General features: G+C 47.8%; 1 protein-coding gene across 3 annotated transcripts in view; it reads left to right on the plus strand.

The window, feature by feature from the left end:
* Positions 1 to 18019, plus strand: part of LOC119437160 (protein CutA homolog) — a 55742-nt gene that overhangs the window by 27928 nt on the left and 9795 nt on the right. For all 3 annotated transcript variants that reach the window (XM_049660328.1, XM_037704232.2, XM_037704233.2), the window contains one exon: positions 5991 to 6033. In XM_049660328.1, coding sequence (XP_049516285.1) covers positions 5991 to 6033 — 43 coding nt within the window. The remainder of the gene's footprint in view (positions 1 to 5990; positions 6034 to 18019) is intronic.

Genomic DNA, 18019 nt, shown 5'->3' on the forward strand with positions numbered 1-18019 from the left:
GGCAGAAACAATTGATGATGTGTGGCAATGTAAGTGAATAGCCGAACGCTTCTAGAAAGCTATTTGGTCTATTAAAGAAATGATGTGCTTGATGGCGAATATGTGCTACAGTGAGGGTAGCACTTGTTTTGTTGCGTATTCAGTCGAGAACTGAACAGTTAAGCCGCACATCTGTGGCAATAGTATAGGGTGCTGTACACATAAGCTGATTCATGACGTGTATGTTTCCTCCAACTCCGCGATGCCAACGTGGCAGGTAACTGCCGTCCTCTTCTCCCGCAGGCACCACAGGGGGAGAGAGCGACAGGAGGGCTGTCCTCTCCTCAGTGCTCCACCACAGTATCTAATCCTTCAGATGCCACAAAGCTCATGCGCGACACCATATGTGTCTCATAGAGCTAGCCGGTATTCAGCAACAAATGCGCCCCACAACTCAGTTACATGAGAGCACGCGCCCTTTGCATTGGCGCCTTTGTATCAGCGGGTGAAAGTCTAATCACCAACCACACAAATGTGTGAAAGAGGCAAACAAAGCTATTCGCTTTAATACCGTTGATGTTTGTCAGCGCCAAATGGAAATATGTTTGCTTGCACAATGTAGCCTTAGCGTGATGTTTAGAATGTTCTGTACAGCTTGAAAACGGAAGATCATAGGTTCGATTCCGAGTTGGATGTCTTTTTTTTTTGTCTTTGTTTCATGCCTGAAGCAAAGTGTAACAAATGAAAAGACAAGATCAGCCCATTTTATGCCTCATAACTGCTGTTTGCAGTAAAATATAAAATAAAATGCCACACAGAAGTTCTGTGCGCTGGGTTTTCTGCATAATATATATTTAGTGCTGCCCTGATGAACCATTCATGTCGAAAGGTAGAAACGTGTTGATTCTTCTTGGTTTGTGTTCTTTAAATGCACTGTGATATCGCATAATGTTGAACTAAAGCCACGCAGATTTGTTTCTTCGCTGCGTCTTTCTGACTTGGTTGACTTCTCCATGTGAGTTGATATGAAATAATATTCTCAAGTGCTAGTTTTTCTGATGTGGTGCTTCATATTGCTACTACGAGTAGGGATGGGCGAATAGTGAATTTGAGGTTCGAAGCGAATTCGAAGCAAATAGTGATTTGGTCGAATAATTTCGAATTGAATAGTTCGAATAGTATATATCGCATATTACAGCAAAACCTAGTTAATTCGAATTTCATGGGACCGAAAAAAAAATGTCCGAATTAACCGAATGCCGAATTATCAGGGTATCCAGAAAATAATAAGCAAATGCTTACTACGTCAGCACGATTTTATTAGTGTAATGGATGAGCAAATCCTTTTCCTATTTTGCACAAAAGCAGTGCGGAAGCTGCAATTCTCGTCATCTCGTGACTGACTGGCTCCTGCAGCGGCGATTGAGGCCTCACGACTTCCTTCGCAGCACGGCCACGGCGCGCGCCATCATTTTCGACACGCTTTGCACTACCGCGCGCAAATCCCGATTATTTTTTCGCCAGTAAGCCGACCGCCAACAGATCGCATGTCCATCGCGATGTAGCCGGTGCTCTTCATCCTCGACAGCTTTGCACTGAGTCAAACTGAAACAACTGTTTGTCGCAACTGCGGCCGCTATCGATGCGATTATGAACGGCGACTTGGCGATGCAAGGGTACTGCCACGCTAGCGGGAAAAACGCGCGTGTCATGCTGCGCGCGGCAAAAGCGGCAGGAATCGGGGGTGTGAAATGGGTCTCCCATTTCTGCGGCACGCACCGCGAGATGAACCAATCAAGAGCGACGAGGGTGACCTCACGGAGCCATGGCAACCGAACCTCCGCCGCTCTGCGCTGGGTTATCAATCGACGATCGTCGTATCTGACGGTTCTATGGTGGGATTTCTGGACGCTCTCCGATCGCACCCTTTTCGCTCACGGTGATTCCGCGTTCCGAGAGCGTGCGAGATCATATCGCGCTGCCGCACGGGAAACGTACTTGCCACGGTGGTTTTCGCGGCAAGGCGTTCACGCGCATTTTTGCCGCTACCATGGCCGTACCCTAAGCACGCGGCCGACGCACGCACCGAGTCAGAACGAAACTATTGTTCACTGCAACAACTGTAGACGAAATCATGGTCGCTATATATGAGATCATGGATGGGCACTACGCAGCTTTTTAGACATGCGGCCGAAGTGCGTATTGAGTCAAAACGAAACTTTTTGTAGCAACCTCTGTGGAAGAATCCGTGGCAGCTATCGACGCGATAATAGATCGCGACTATGAAATCCCGCAGCCACGCGTTGTTATGCGGCGGTAAACGCAATAAAGGCACAAATAGGCACGAATCGTTCCGTCAGTGCTGTCATTCACATACGATTTCCGCTGATGACTATGGCGATGCAGACTGCGCCGCTTCGTTTCGGTTGTACGCTAGCGCCGTTTCTGCTCTTTTGCGTCGCAAATCTCCGTCTCTTTATGCAAAACCGTTTAGCCTTCGAGATTTGTGGTTGATGTATAGCAGCCATGACATGAAGCATAGCCTCCGAGATGTGTACCGGCCGTCCGTGGCTTTTGGCTGCCTATTCGGGAGCGCCGAATGATTCGAAAATATTGAATACCTGAATTCGAATCGAAGCGAATAACGAATATAGCATTATTCGACCGAATATTCGACAGTACCGAATATTTGCCCATCCCTAACTACGAGAACTGGCAGATGACAGGTGAATGATGCTAATGGTTATAATGATGCTGTGGTTCTTATGTTTTGCTCTGCCACCTGTGAATTGGATGAGTGGATGTACTCAGGTCATTTTTTGTGAGGTAAATGGGCTTTTTTTTTCCTTACCCAGGACTAGTCCAGCTCATCTGAGGTAGTCAGAAGGCTAAGACTCATGTTCTGGTTGCTTTTGTCAGGAGAATATTGATTACCCGCCGTGGTTGCTCAGTGGCTATGGTGTTGGGCTGCTGAGCACGAGGTCGCGGGATCGAATTCCGGCCACGGCGGCCGCATTTCGATGGGGGCGAAATGCGGAAACACCCGTGTAATTAGATTTAGGTGCACGTTAAAGAACCGCAGGTGGTCGAAATTTCCGGAGTCCCCCACTACGGCGTGCCTCATAATCAGATTGTGGTTTTGGCACGTAAAACCCCATAATTTAATTTTTAATTTTTTAGGAGAATATTGATTGTCAAGCCTGTTTCTTAGTTTAGGTTTCTGTTACAAATGCAGAGAGGTTGAAGGGAGTGAGCGACTGGGGGTTTAGGGGGTGTTCAACAATTAGTGATGCACAATGTCAAGCAGCACTTAAAATTTTTGGTACATGTAGTGCTTTGTCTTTATTTATGGTTTACTTTCTGTTTCTTTATGTAACCCTCAGTACAAGCCATTCTTATAAAGAAACGCTGCATATTCTTTTCTTTTAAGAAACATTCTGTCATGTATGTACAGTATGGTATATGAGATGGAACACACGAGACTGCGCGCTGTATTATGAGCAGGGAGAACATAATGAAGACCACAAAGTGATAGACGTGCACAGTGTGTGTGGTGCACACTTGCACAAAAGCCGTGGAAGTGTTGCCTGGAGTTCATCTTCAGCAGCAACAGCTCTCTCTGTCGTTTAACTCTGTTTGCTTCACTACCTTTAAAAGCCAACTGTAACAAAATCTCACTTTGGCTAAATTGGATATAGATGATCTTGTATATACTGTCAAAGCAATCTTGGAATCCCGGTAATTTTTTAATAGTACTTAAGCAGATATAATAAAATTGTGGAGTTTTACGTGCCAAACCATGATATAAGTATGAGGCACACAGTAGGGGGAGACTCCGGATTAATTTTCACTACCTGGGATTTTTAACGTGTACCCACTGCACATTACATGGGCATTTTTGTATTTTGCCCCCATCAAAATGTGGCCGCTGCAGCCTGGTTTTGACCTAAGCAGTACAAATATGATGCTAATCCCAGCACATCAGATCATACATTTTCAACATGTCGCGGGCGCCACCTAATCTCGGAGTTCGTGTCAAGGAGTTGTGTTGGTTCTCGACATTTTGTGTTCTGCATAATTTCTGGCAAATGGTAATGGCGGCACCTTTTTTGTGTTTCAGTATCAACAACGCCTCATTTTGCTTTTTCCATTTATAGTCGAGTCCCGCTACAACAAAATTCATGGGACACGCGAAAAATGTCATTGTGGCAGAGCTTCGTTGATGTGAAATTAGTATGTATATACGTACGCCACACGGCAAAGCTGCGAACGAAGCCTAAACCATCGTCCAGGAAATCTTCTCGATGGCGTGGGGGCAAAGGTTGAGACATACCGAAGGCGGTCATTAAAGTGTCAACTTTACGACCGAATGCATTTCGCGCCGCTGTTACATTTTTCGTACATGCAGCCGACACCTAAGCCAACGTGCGTGCCCGACCGATCGCGAAACACTCATTTTGCTGCACATGCACTGTCGCAGTGAAGCTGTTTGAAATATTGCAATTTCACTGCAGATTTATGACAAAGTCGGCAAGCTTGCGCTTACCGGAAGTTTTATTTCCAGAAGTCGGTCAGCCTGGATTTCTTAAGCTTCACAACAAGCAAGCCGTTACGCGAGTCTCACAGTCCGTTAAAAGAGCCATCGCAATGTCATTGTCGTGGACTATGATAACATTTAAGATGAGGTCAAAAGAATCCATTACTTTCAAACCAGTGGCCGGAGTCAGTGTGTCTAGCGGATTGTCATTTTCCCCAGACGACAAGACGTTGGCATCTTGTTGACAACAGTGGCTGCGGCGTAGCCGCCGTATCTTGAAAGCAATCTGCGATGTGCACAAACTGTGCGCCCCTGCAGGCCCCATCTTCAAAGCGATCTGCGATGTGGGCAAAGTGCAACTAGTGCCGGTAGAGTCGTGTGCACTGTGCTTTCGACGTTAAGTTCGCAGTGAAGCGAGAGACGGCACGGAGGTCAATTCGCTCGCTGCTATTGCCGCGCCTTCTCACTCCAGCATGTTGACACGGAGTTTCCGCGGTCATCGAGTGAGTTGTTTTCATGTTTACCTGTGTGCTCGTGACACCGTGCTTGGTAATTTAGTTAGTATGCGAATGTTTACAAGTTTATGCGGCCGATAAAACTACTATCCTTAGTTCGTATAGCTGTCTACTAATCTGCTATCGCAATCGATACTTCGCCTTTCGAGCAAAATTGTGAAATTTTTTACTTCCACTTTCAGCCTCGGCAATCATATGTGCCCTCTCGAGAGAGAAATTTACACTTCTTCGTTGACGTAACCATTTCGACTGGACACACACCACAGAAAACGGCAGCAATTGTGGTGATCCCATGTAGTCTCGTGTAGGCGCGTGATGACCACACGTAGCTATGGATTGCAGTGGCTTAAATTCGTACTTTGAATTTGATTTCGTTCGCGAAAACCTCGTTCAAGTGGACATACGATCATCGCAGCTTTGGAAGGGCTTTCTAATTTGACTACTCGGCAGTTACAATTTCAGTTCAGTCCCAGTTTCGTCTCGAAAAGTTCCTTGAAGCAGAAATACCGAATAAAACACCTTCGTTATGAAGATGCTTTTTTTTATTACTTTCTATGGGCAGCTGATGGGGAATCGGAAAATCTTCGTTGTGGCAGAAATTTTATTGTAGTGGCGTTCGTTGTAGGGAGATTTGACTGTACTCGTATTTTGAACCTTAAAATTTGCACGGAAGCTACTCTATATGTACACTGTCTTAAACTAAGGATCTTACGCAGCCGGAAATTTTGTTGCAGTTGGCCTTTAAACATCATTCTGTGGTTTTGTGGTGTGCACGCGGACTTCCAAGGCTGCCACTTGCTCACGCGTTTTGCACATGAGCCTGCTGATACAGACTCACATGTCGCGTCTTGTACTTAACTCCACTGCACAGCGGGGATCTGCAGACAGGTGTAGTGGTAGTCATGGAAACTTTTGTGCATTAACAACCATAGTAACAGCGAGCACATGTCACTTTGCAGGGACAACCACCCCTACGAGGTGTGCGAAGTCATATCCACACCGGTAAGTGTGTTTTGCTCTTTCACTGAACAGTGTTATCATGTCCCTGCTTCAAAAGGGCCCTAATGACAATGGGCTCATTCCCTGCCAAGTGTCCCACACAGGACATGCCCAACCATCTCCAGTTTTCTTCTAAAAAAATGTGGCTTGTATGAGCTTGCCCAGAGTCTTATAAAATAATTTTGCTGAAATAAACTTTCTCATCATGTGATGGCACTTTCAAAATTTGGTGACGCATGTGGAACATGGTGTAGCAAGAAAGTTATTCCAAAAGTTATTTTGGTCTGTAGCACTGCACAGCCTCATCTGTGGAACTGATAAAGATTTGTTTTCACTATGTAGCTGTATTTATAGACAACTTTGGTAGGGAAGAGATTCTCATGTGGTCCCAAATTTTGACAAAAATCTGCCAAATTGACATTCTTTACTGACAAAACTGTTAATATTGTTATGGCGCAACCCAGAGTGGTGCCAGTCTAAAGACGAGGATTTGACGCGTAGAGGTGGAATCGGTCTCGACAGCCATCTTGTTTATGTGTTGTTGCCACTCTTGATATATTGTAAATACATGTTTATCTGTCACTTCCGCATCGTAACAAATTGGCGAGAGGTGCGGGGTATCCAACCCACGAGAGACAACGGTGCTCCGCAGTGGTGGTCACCTCGGACTGGACAACATGATGGATGAAACAGGACCCGAAATGGCGTGGCTCACAGCAACGCCGCAACCCCGACGATTGTCCTGGCTCAGCCGCAGCATCCAGGAACGTTCTGCGGCACTGACCACCTTGACGTAGAAGACTGGATCGCCACGTATGAGTGTGTAAGTGCCCACAACAAATGGGATCCGATGATTATTCTGGCTAATGGTGTTCTACCTACAAGGCACGGCGAAGGTGTGGTATGATAACCATGAAGAGCCTAATGACTAGGACACGTGCAAGCAGAAGCTGAGAGACTCGTTCGGCCGTCTCGCCGGGCGGAAGAGTGCCGCTAAGAAAGAACTAGCGACCCGCGTCCAAAGGTCCACAAAATCATACGTCTCTTATGTCCAGGACGTGCTGGCTCTGTGCCGTAAGGCCGACCGCAATATGGCTGAGTCAGACAAGGTTGCCCAAGTACTGAAGGGGATCGCTGACGATGCATTCAACCTGCTCATGTGCAAAAATTGTGACACAGTACAGAACATCATAAAAGACTGTCAGCGCTTTGAGCAGGCCAAGAGCCGCTGCATTGCAGTGCTGTTCGCACGTCTGCCAAACACAGCTGTGACATCCTCTTGTGACGACAGGCTAGGACTGTAGCGACCGTCATCATCAACCGACCTGACGCGAATAGTGCGGCGAGAACTTGAAGCCATGGTTCCTGCAGCGTCTTTTTTCCCACCACAGTGAGCCGAACAACTTGCCTACATTGCCATTTGTGCAAGCTATAGTCCGCGCAGAACTCAATGTTGGAGTTCATTCGTTATGCCGTTGCCCCTTCACAGCTGTCCAATGCTCCTTGTCCATCCACTGGTCAGCGGTATCCTGCATGCTACCGAAATCCGGCCGAGTGGCGAACCGCAGATGATTGGCTAATCTGTTTTGCCTGCCAGTGTATCGATAACGTTGCTAGGTATTGTAATAACCACACTGTCTCCTCCCCTCGACGACCGCCATTCACCATTATTATCACCCCGAAGAGAGCCATCATCGTTACCAGCCTCCAGTTGAACCACAACAGCAAAACAATGACGATCGTGCCGCTTGGAATAGTCCCTCATCGTCATTCCAACATCACCCGTCTCATTCGCCACCAGCTCATTCACCATCGTCCCTATCGCCGCAGGCTCATCGTCCACCGTCCCCGATGCAGCCCCTACGCCTGTCTCTAGAAAACAAAGTGATGCAGCTCCCGGAGGCGATGCTGCATTGACGACTTGACTGCTAAACCCTCTGATCACTTTGCCGACCAAACAGAACTTGATGGACATTGTAGTCAATTGTGTCAGTGTCCCAGCACTCGTAGAGACTGGCGCGCACATATCTGTGATTAGTGCCCAGTTGCGCCAACGCCTGAACAAAATTCTCACACCCGCTGCATCACGCACCCTCCGCGTCGCCAATGTTGAAACGCCTACCATGCTTGGTTCGTGCACTGCTCGCATTGGCATCACGGGGTTCCTAACCAGTGTTTTGTTATACAATGTTATATACAGTAAAATCTCGGTGATACTAATCTCGCGGGGTAGAGGGAAATATTCGTATCACCCGAAATTTGTATCATCAAAACATACACAATATCAAGAAAAATGAATTTATTTTTAGCAGAAAAGATTTCTAATAGTGGAACCCCATTGATACCTTCCTCGTTGCTGCATTTTCTCGGCTGCTACGTCGCGTTTTCGCGGTCCTGACCTAAATCTCATTGACTTCCATGTATAGTCGAATCTCGGTAATTTGAACACGAAGGAGCCCAAAAATTTGTTCAAATTAAAAGAAGGACTTATTTCTGAAATATTCGTGCACCATAGCACCACGTGTGAACGGTGCAATTCGTGAAATATCACGGCGCGCAAGCACATATCGAGCCAGGGCCACGAGACTGCCCGCGCTCGCTTCGCGATAACGGCAGAAAACGAAACTTCAGGGAGCGGGCGGCGCAGGCACGGCGAGAGAGAGAGAGAGAGATTGTGGTTGTCAAGAGGAAGAGGCGACACGGCAACGGGCGCGCGCGGGGACCGTCGTAGGTGAGGTAGGAGGGCGGCAGGGAAGTGGATTTGGCCTCGGCAACTCTATCGCTTCGGTGGCTCCCCTCGCCCTCCCTCTCAACACCCTTGTAGACCCCCCACCTAAGCCTGTCTCCGTGCGCATCCGCCGCTCCCGCCGGCCCGGCGCCAGCTCCCTGAAGTTTCGTTTTCTGCCGTTGAAGTGAGCGTTGGCCGGCATAGAGTCAGTATATTAACTCTATGTTGGCCGGACTGGGCCTCCGCCGTTTCTTCCCTCTGCGCTGCAGCCGCAGCGTTAGCTGAAGAGACGTTGGCATGTACACGCGTGTTCCGGAGCCACGCAGCAACGGCGACCTTGCCGTGACGCCGCGGTTCTTTTTTTTTTTCTCTGCGCGTCGTTGAGGGGTCTCGCCTAAGCTTTTGCTTTGTCGGAGCAATGCCGGTCGGAGGCGCCGCCACGTGATTTGGCGCGCTGCGGAGAGCATTGTCGGTGCGGGGTATGATCGAAGTAACCATCACAAATTCTTTTGTATTCGAATAACCGGGCGTTCCCCGTGATACTTCGCTAATCTATAATGTTCCTGCATGTTACGTTGCGTTTGAATGTGGCGGTGCAGCCAGCTTGTACACTGCAACAAGCGACCGGCACGTTGCAGATATGCACCCGTACGGGTGCCACATCCTGAAAGCGATCTGCGACGTGCGCAAAGTGTGCACCCGTGAACTGCGATGTCGACAAAGTGCGCCTAGTGCCAGTAGCTTCGTATGCGCTGTGCCTTCGACGTGTAGTTCGCGTTGAAGCGAGAGACAGCGCAAAGGTTAATTCGCTCGCTGCTGCTGCGCTTCCGTTGCTTCACCTTTCGGGCTAAACTGCGGCTTTCTTTTTTCTTTTTTTCCCCGCGGTCCCCAGAAAAACGTATCAACGGGTCGTTTTCTTCTTGCCCAAATCGTCAACGATCGCCTTTTGAAAGGCGTATAAGCGCGCGCACATGATCTTGAGAATGTTTTCGCACGCCACTGAACCCCTGAGCACGTCGAGTGCAGGGAGCGTTTTGACCGTCGGGGCTGCGCCTCGGTTGTTGTTGCTGCAGCGGACCTCGTCTATTTCTCGCTAAGCATCGGCTAGGCTGTGATATGGTTCGGTCCGCTCGACGTGGGTACCAATGAGAGATTGCGCGGGATCCCTCTGTGCCGGCTTGTCTGTGCCGGTCGCCCCGCTGGCTTGGCCGCCAGCGCTGTTGCTCACGCATTCGTATGATCCGCAGTGGCGCGGCAACACGTTCATAACAGCCGATTTTTTTGTATTGTTAATAATGTATTTCGGCCGGGGAATGTTACGAATTTGTATCACACCGAAATTCGTACCAGCTGGGTTCGCATCACCGGGGTTTTACTGTAGTCGAGTCTCGTCACTCCGGACCCTCCTAATCTGACAAAATACAGTAGAACCCCGCTGATAGGCTTTTCACGAGACCGTAAAAAAAATTTAAGGGCCGGGAAACAGGAAAAATTGAGAATTGGGGTAGTGTTGAACTGCACACAATATTATTTTAATTCTTACGTGTGAAAAAAAGTTGTAGTTTGGCCAGACAGTCGAATAACGATTGCGGTAGCAAATTAGTAGACAGCTATACAAAGTAAGAATAGTAGTTTTATCATCTGTATAAACTTGTAAACATTCGCTTATTAACTATATCAGAGTCCTTCCATGCTTTTCTGGTCACGAAACTGCCGCCTCAGTTTCATATAGAGCTAGCGCCCGCCGCTAGAGGCGCAACCGTGCATGGGAGGGCATGCGAACACCGCTACCGCTGTGGTTGTGTGTGGGGCAGCCTCGGTATTCTAGCTTTCTCAACTTCCACAACCGTCGGTTTACTTTCACGTAACTATTTTTAACATTCCACATGCTTAAATAACTACCTGATTGCGTCTTCTGCCATGATATGAGCGCCCGGGACGAAAAAAAAGCCGCTCATAACATGGAGCTTGCGGCGGTCTCGGACCAAAAAAAAAAAAATTCTGGGATTTTGAGCCAGAACCGCGATACGATTATGAGGCATGCCGTAGTGGGGGACTCAGGATTAATTTTGACCACCTGGGATCTTTTAAAATGCACCTAGTTTAATATTTGCCTGAAATTAGACATCGCGCATTCGCACAAAGCTGGCAGTGGTCCCACTTATCACCAGATGCAAACATATGGGCTGTTGCACCCCCGCAAGTAAGCGCCAACTCTCCGTTGCGCATAACGCCAGATTGTTCACCGAGCACAGCTGTTCAATTTCTGTTAAACTGTGGGCAGTATCTTATCCGGAGATCAAAAGTGTGAAATTATTATTGCAAAAGGCTGCTTCTGTAGAATACTTAATGACAATGAAAAGGAAATTGAGCTGCTCCGTGCGCTTCAGATTTCTCTGCAAAACGATGCCGAAATATTTCTGAATGAGATTTAGATGGATAAATGCAAGACAAAATTCACTACTAAATGTCTTCGGTGCGGCTTTTAGCAACGGATTAAGGCGAACGTGAAGTGTTAGGACCTGCACAGTTGAAAGTAGCTGTATTGTAATTAGGCAATTGCCTTAGCAAGCAGTCTTTTAGAAGCGTCAGTAAGCCCAGCACTTACTCAAGCTGCTCGTGGTTTCGACGCAGAAACGATGAGACTAGGTATTTTGGTTCCTAATGCGCAACTATTTACAGGATGTTAAAATGTTGTAATCACCGGTCCTGATATTCTTATCATGGTCGAAAAATTAAAAAAAAACTGCTTTATAATTCGATTAAGAAAAGAAATAAAATGTGTTGGTGAAAAAAAACATACAAGCATGATCATTTATTTATCATGTAAAATAAGTGGAGCGAAATACAAACAGCACAAAGAGGTGTCCGGTCATGAATGTTCCACCATTCACAATGCAAGAAGTTGTTAAAAGCACTGATATAATAAGCATAAAGATATAATAATATGATATAATAAGCATAAAGAAAAAACATCAAACGTGAGAGATATGTATTAAGGGGCAGGAAACAAACACCAGCAAACGAATAGCAATAAATGCACAATGCATAAGATTGTTTCTATACACAAGAAAGTGTAAAGCATAGGCATTTCATAACACATGGCAAAACAACTCTCAAACGAACACAAGTAGCCACATCACAAATACAGCAATTAAAAAAAATGGCTGGTTAGAGATACCACCATTCCACTTCAGCTGTTACTTAATCATGCACACACAACTTGCTCAACAAATCATAATGCAAATATAGCTAACAGTGCGCTAATAACCTCCTTACTTATAGCTGCTTATATACTTAAAAGTACATGCAATTGAAGAATTGTAGCCCATCAATAGCCTAAAGGACAATGGAAAATAAAACAATGCATATTATCCTGTTAACATTTGCATTTAAAGGAATTCTAATGTTATACATTTCATAGATTGTTGTGGTGAAGGCGCTATTGTTGTGATGTGAACTACGCTACACTAGCATAACACAAATTGAGGTTGCAACAAAGCATGAAACAAATGTGTTTTATCATCAATGCCCTCATCAGACCTTGCAACACCTTTGTTCTGCTTCATCAGCATTGCAGTTTTTTGTAAGTGGTCACCTTTACACGATAATCGTGATTCCTACTGCGCCCCTTTAACTGGTACCTCTTCAACTGGTTGGTTTCCTACCACCCCCTGCTGGACATGAAGCTCGTCCCTTTGCTTGCATCTCCTTGTTTTTTTCTCTTGTGAAAAAATGCAAGCAGGTCTTAAGAAAAAACTGAACTACTTCTGCAGTTGTGCTTACGAAGTGCGATTTGCAGCCGACAGCAGCTGTAGCAGTACGACTGTCCATCAAAACATTCTCCACAATATTCATGTACACATCAGAACAGGCAGTTTTGTCAACTGTGTACACTTCCAAATGATCTTCCACAATTTGGAGGAGAGCGACTAGCTGGCTGGAGGGCACTTGTAGACGATGTCGGAGGCGTCGAAATGTTTCGCGCACACACGCGTATACTTCGATTCGAAGTTAAACCGCCACCTTCCTGCCGCGGTATGGCCCGCTTCCATTTCTCGCGCTGCTCCTTGTCAATAGGCAAACGGAACAACGACACCTTACCGGTCGTGCCCTTGTAGCCGGAACGGCAACCCGGCACGCAACACGTGTTCGGCATCGTTGTCCCACCCCGCCACTTCAACTAAACAGTCCAGCACTCGAAAAATAGCGCAGCACATGCACAGAACGCACCCGATCACTCAGCTCGCCTCGCACTGCGCAAGCGTTTCGGTACGCGAACGGTGCCCTCCGGTGCGCAGTGGCGCCGCGTCGCGGCAGCTTTGGGCGGCGTATGAACCTCTCCCATAGCGTGACGGCGGAGTTTCGTGACCAGAAAAACATGGAAGGACTCTGACTATATTAACAAGCATGGTGTCAGTGCCCACAGGAAAACATGAACACATCACACTCAATGAGTGCGGACACGCGCTGTCAAACGCTGGCGTGAGGAATTTGAGCGCCGCTGCAGAAGCGTGCGAAGTGACCTTTGTGCTGTTGTCTATCGCTTCAACACAAACTGAGCGCCGAGAACACACAGCACGCACAAAGCTACGAGCCGCCGACGCGCCTACACTGCTTAGACTCTGCCCCCAACGCAGATCACTTTCAAGATACGGCCTGCGCGCTGCCGCGCAGTACGCAGTTGCTGCCAGAGCATAACGCTGCCCGCTATCCCTCCCCCTCGCTCCCTCGCTGGTGCCTTGAGTGCAACTGAATAAGGCGCGCTTCCTCACTGCTTTTCTTTCTTTCGCGCGCGAGATTTAGACGCGGTCATCGGCTCCCCTCGCACCCTTTTACTCACTCATGCAGCGTATGGCGTGCGGCGACGGCGTTATCGCTCTTGGACTTTATACGGAACATCTATGAGCCAAAACCAATTTTAGGGCCGTAACGCATCATAGACACCATCTTTAGATAGAAAATACGGATCTGAAGGGCCACACTTTTGCTGGCGGAAACTGAAAATACGTCATGAGTGTCGCCCCCGGCACTTTGGGCAGTCAATCCCATCGTCAAGCAACCAAGCCAAGCAACATGAAAAGTCAAAATGGCTGCTCGGGCCGGTGCGGGGTGCCAGTTCGCAACGTATGATGCGGGAACAGTCCCACAGTTGCGACGTAACAGCGGGGTTACCAATGCATTGGGTTCTATGGGAGCTGTGCCGGGACCGGTCGAAAACGACGTAACAGCCGGGAAAATGCAGCACCCGGGAACGTAACAGCGGGGTTCTACTGTATGTCCGTTTTATCCGAAGTCCGTAATATCTGAAATGCCTCCCTTCCGAAACTTTGGTCGCGAAAAAAAGAGAGAAAGTCACAGTTTCACCCGAAAAGTGAAGCATCGATTGCGATAGCAAATTAGTAAACAGTTATACGAAGTAAGGATAGTAGACTTAACAGCCATATAAAGTTGTACACATTCGCTTACTAACTGAATTAACAAGCATGGTGTCACGCGCGCACAGGTAAACATGAGCATATCTCGCTCGATGAACATGAAAAGTCGCTGTCAAAACGGTGCAGTCAGGATGCACATGAGCAGCAGCAAGCGAACTAAACGTCGAATGCACAGCGCATATGAAGTTACCGGCACTGAGCGCACTTTGTCCTTTCAAGGTAAGATCGCTTTCAAGGTACGGCCACGCCGTGAGCCGCAGCCGCCAGAGGTGAACGCCCCTTCCCTACCCCTCTCTCCGTGCCTCGCGCTCAAAAGAGACTGCACACTTCCGCCCCGCCTTCCTCCGTCGCACGCCCACGGCGAGATTGAGACCGCGATCGTCGGCTAACCCTCGCAAATCTGTTGTCAGCCTGTGTTGACATGGCAAGAGTACGCTTTATACAACCGATTTTGAAGAAAATTGCCGCCAATTTCGTCCGCTGTAGCCGATAGTCCGTTATAGCCTGGTGCGTTAAAAGAAAACTTCGTTGTGGTAATAAAATAGGTAGAGCAAACTAAGGTTGAAATATGGCCCATTATATCCGAAAGTTTGTTGTAAGTGGGTCCATTGTATCGAGCGTAGACTGTACTCGGCTTAGACTTTTTGTCGACCCATTCAGCCCTCTTTGACTGCACGTCTAGTGTCATTCAGCTTGAGCTACCCCACAGCTTCTATAGTCCATCAGTTGCACAGCCACGGTTATGCTCTGCCAAGTACTTTTCATCCATAGACCTTCGATCAGGCTATTGGCAAATCTCGGTAGATGACATGGACCACAAGAAAACTGCCTTCATAACACCTGACAGCCTCTACCAATTAAAGGTTGTGCCGTTCGGTCTTTGTAATGCCCCGGCAACTTTCAAAAGAATGATGGCCTCTTACTTTGCGGCTGTACACTCGCCGAGCGTTTATTCGGACGCTGAAAATTCAGACATGCTCGTTTATTCGAACACCTTCGTTGCACCACCACTCGTCCCATTGAAATGTATAACCACGACCAGTAGTTTAGATGCCCTACAGCTCGCCATTTGATTTTCCGGACTCTGGCTGCCTGGTCAGACGCGATGCCAATGACACGATAAGCTGACCGCGATGTTTACATTTTGCTAGGTTGCCAGCACTGAAAAGTTGCGCTTGCTATGGTTGGATAGCTGATGTCTAAATCCACACAGCACTTACAAGTTACAATTGTCGATCTCGAAGGCTATACTTTTGTTAGCTGCACGTAATAGTTGCTGTGTTTCGGGTTTTAGCTAGTCCAGTATTCATTGACTGTCTGCCATGGCCAAACTGCAGGCCAGGCCAAGCCAGTGAACTTGGAAGTCGGTGCTCAGCCTTTGCGTTGTTAGTTGTTACTTGACCTAGGCCTTGTCAACAGCTAACTTTTGAGTCTCACTCTTTTGCTTTGTGTGCTAGGCCTGATCTGCTTGTACACGATCTCGTCCAGTCGTCGCATAGTACGAATGGCTCTGCCATCTGCGCCGAGACACAGCAATTACCAGACTCTGACGATGTCGAAGAAAGCATCCAATATTCGTCAGGTGGAAAGTGGCCGAGCTCAATGCGAAGTTGCCTGGGAGTTCTCGATTTCGAAGCAAACCGTCTCCGATTACTTGAAAAACAAGGGGAAGATCCTGGAGGCAGCGGAAAAAGTGTCTGCGGGGAAGCAGGAAACAGAAAAATTTCCGTGGTGGCAGCCGTCTGAAGCTGGAAGAGGCACTGAACATGTGGCTGAGCACCACTGTAGCTAGGCCACATTCACCGAACGTTTATTCGGACGCCAGTGTCTGGCAATCTGCTCAGACAAAAAGCAGATACGCTGGCCCTGTGCATGAATATTACCGGATTTAAATTTAGCGATGGCTGGCAGCAGACCTTCAAAAAAAAAAGGTACGACCTGGCATTTAAACGGATGTGTGGTGAGAGTGGGGCTGTTGACCAAACCGTTGTGTCGAATTACCATGCTGACAAGCTGTGTGCACTGCTGCGCCAGTACTCTCCAGACAACGTCTTTAACTGCGATGAGACGGGCCTCTTTTATAAGATGTTGCCTTATAAGATGCTTGCTTTGTCCGGGGAGCCCTGCCACGGGGGAAAGCATAGTAAGGAGCGTCTGACAGTTGTCGTAGGAGGCAATATGTCAGGAACGGAGAAGCTTCCGCTTTTCGTTATAGGCAAGTCAAAACATCCGAGATGTTTTAAAGGGGTTAAGACGCTGCCTATCTGGTATGAGGCAAACTCTAAGGCATGGATAACCGAGGATCTTTTCGAAAAGTATGTACGGAAGCTTGACCGAAAATATGAGCTTCAGAACAGCAAGGTGCTCATGTTCGTCAATAACTGTGGTGCCCATGGGCACATTAACAGTCTGGAGGCGATTGATTTAGAGTTTTTGCCGCCAAATACTACAAGTGTATTGCAGCCCATGGACCAGGGCGTGATTAGGAACTTGAAAGTTCACTACCGATCGCGCCTTTTGAATCGTGTGCTGTCGTGTGTGGACTGCGGGAAGAACTACGTTGTGAATGTGCTCTCGGCCATCAGCATCCTGTCTGATGCCAAGAAGGCAGTGACGGTGGACACAATGCGTAACTGCTTTCGCCATGCAGGATTTCTCCTTGATAGTCAGGACAGTGCCACAGGCCAGGACCCCGTGGCTGAGATGCCGCCTGACGTGAACATTATCGAAGACCCCTGTGCCAGTGAGCTCGATATCCCTGCTGTTACGTTTGAAGAGCTTGCGAACCTCGACAGTGCCATCTTGCCCTGCGCCGAGTTGGATGATGACGAGATCGTGCGTCAGGTTCTGGAGCCATTGCAAGTGAACAGTGACTCTGATGACGATGACCACTCACACCACAGCCATCGAGTGCGGACTTTAGCGCAGGCCTTGACGACGCTCTTCTCTACCTATAACGATGGTCAGACACTGTGAGATATACAGGCTGACCTGATCATGCGAACGCGTGCATGTGTACAGTCACGCATTCACAATTTTTTCCAACCACTGGGACCATAAAGGTACTTTTTTCTGGCGAATCCTTTTTTTTCGGACTCTCGATTATTCAGACTTTTCGACGGTTCCCGTCGAGTCCAAATAAATGGTCGGCGACTGTAAATGGTCTACGTGTCTGTGTTACCTATACGATGTGATAGTCTTTTCACCAACTTTTGTGAGTCATCTAAAACGTCTGTCGACTATTCTTGCTATTTTTCGTCGCACCAGCCTGCAGTTGAACTCATTCAAGTGCTACTTTGGACATCGTCAAATTACTGTTCTTGACCATCTCGTCAGTGCCGCTGGCGTTCAACTCGACCCCGACAAGATTCACGCTGTCCAGAACTTTCCTGTTCCATCTTCCACCGCAGACTTAAGAAGCTTTGTCTGACTCTTCTTTGTCCGCACCTTCTTGTCCGGAGTTGTTGAAGACCTACTTCACTCCTGTTCTGCCGAGCACAAGCTTTCCACCGCCTACCACCCACAAACGGACTCACGGAGCAGCTCAATCGCACTTTGAAAGAAATGCTGTCTATGTACATTTCTGACGACTACAGTGATTGGGACAGCACGTTACCCTTCGTGACCTTCGCCTGTAATTCGTCCCGTCACGAGATCACTGGCTTTCACCATTTCAACTTCTATTCAGCCACCACCCTACTCTGCCCTTTGGCACTTTGCTTCCTTCCTCGACGAACGCTCCCACTAAATATGCTCTGGATGTCTTCGCCCGGGCTCACAGGGCACACCAGATTACTAGCTCCCAGCTCACTGAGTCTCAAGC

Source organism: Dermacentor silvarum, chromosome 1, assembly GCF_013339745.2.
Source record: "Dermacentor silvarum isolate Dsil-2018 chromosome 1, BIME_Dsil_1.4, whole genome shotgun sequence".
Lineage (NCBI taxonomy): Eukaryota > Metazoa > Arthropoda > Arachnida > Ixodida > Ixodidae > Dermacentor > Dermacentor silvarum.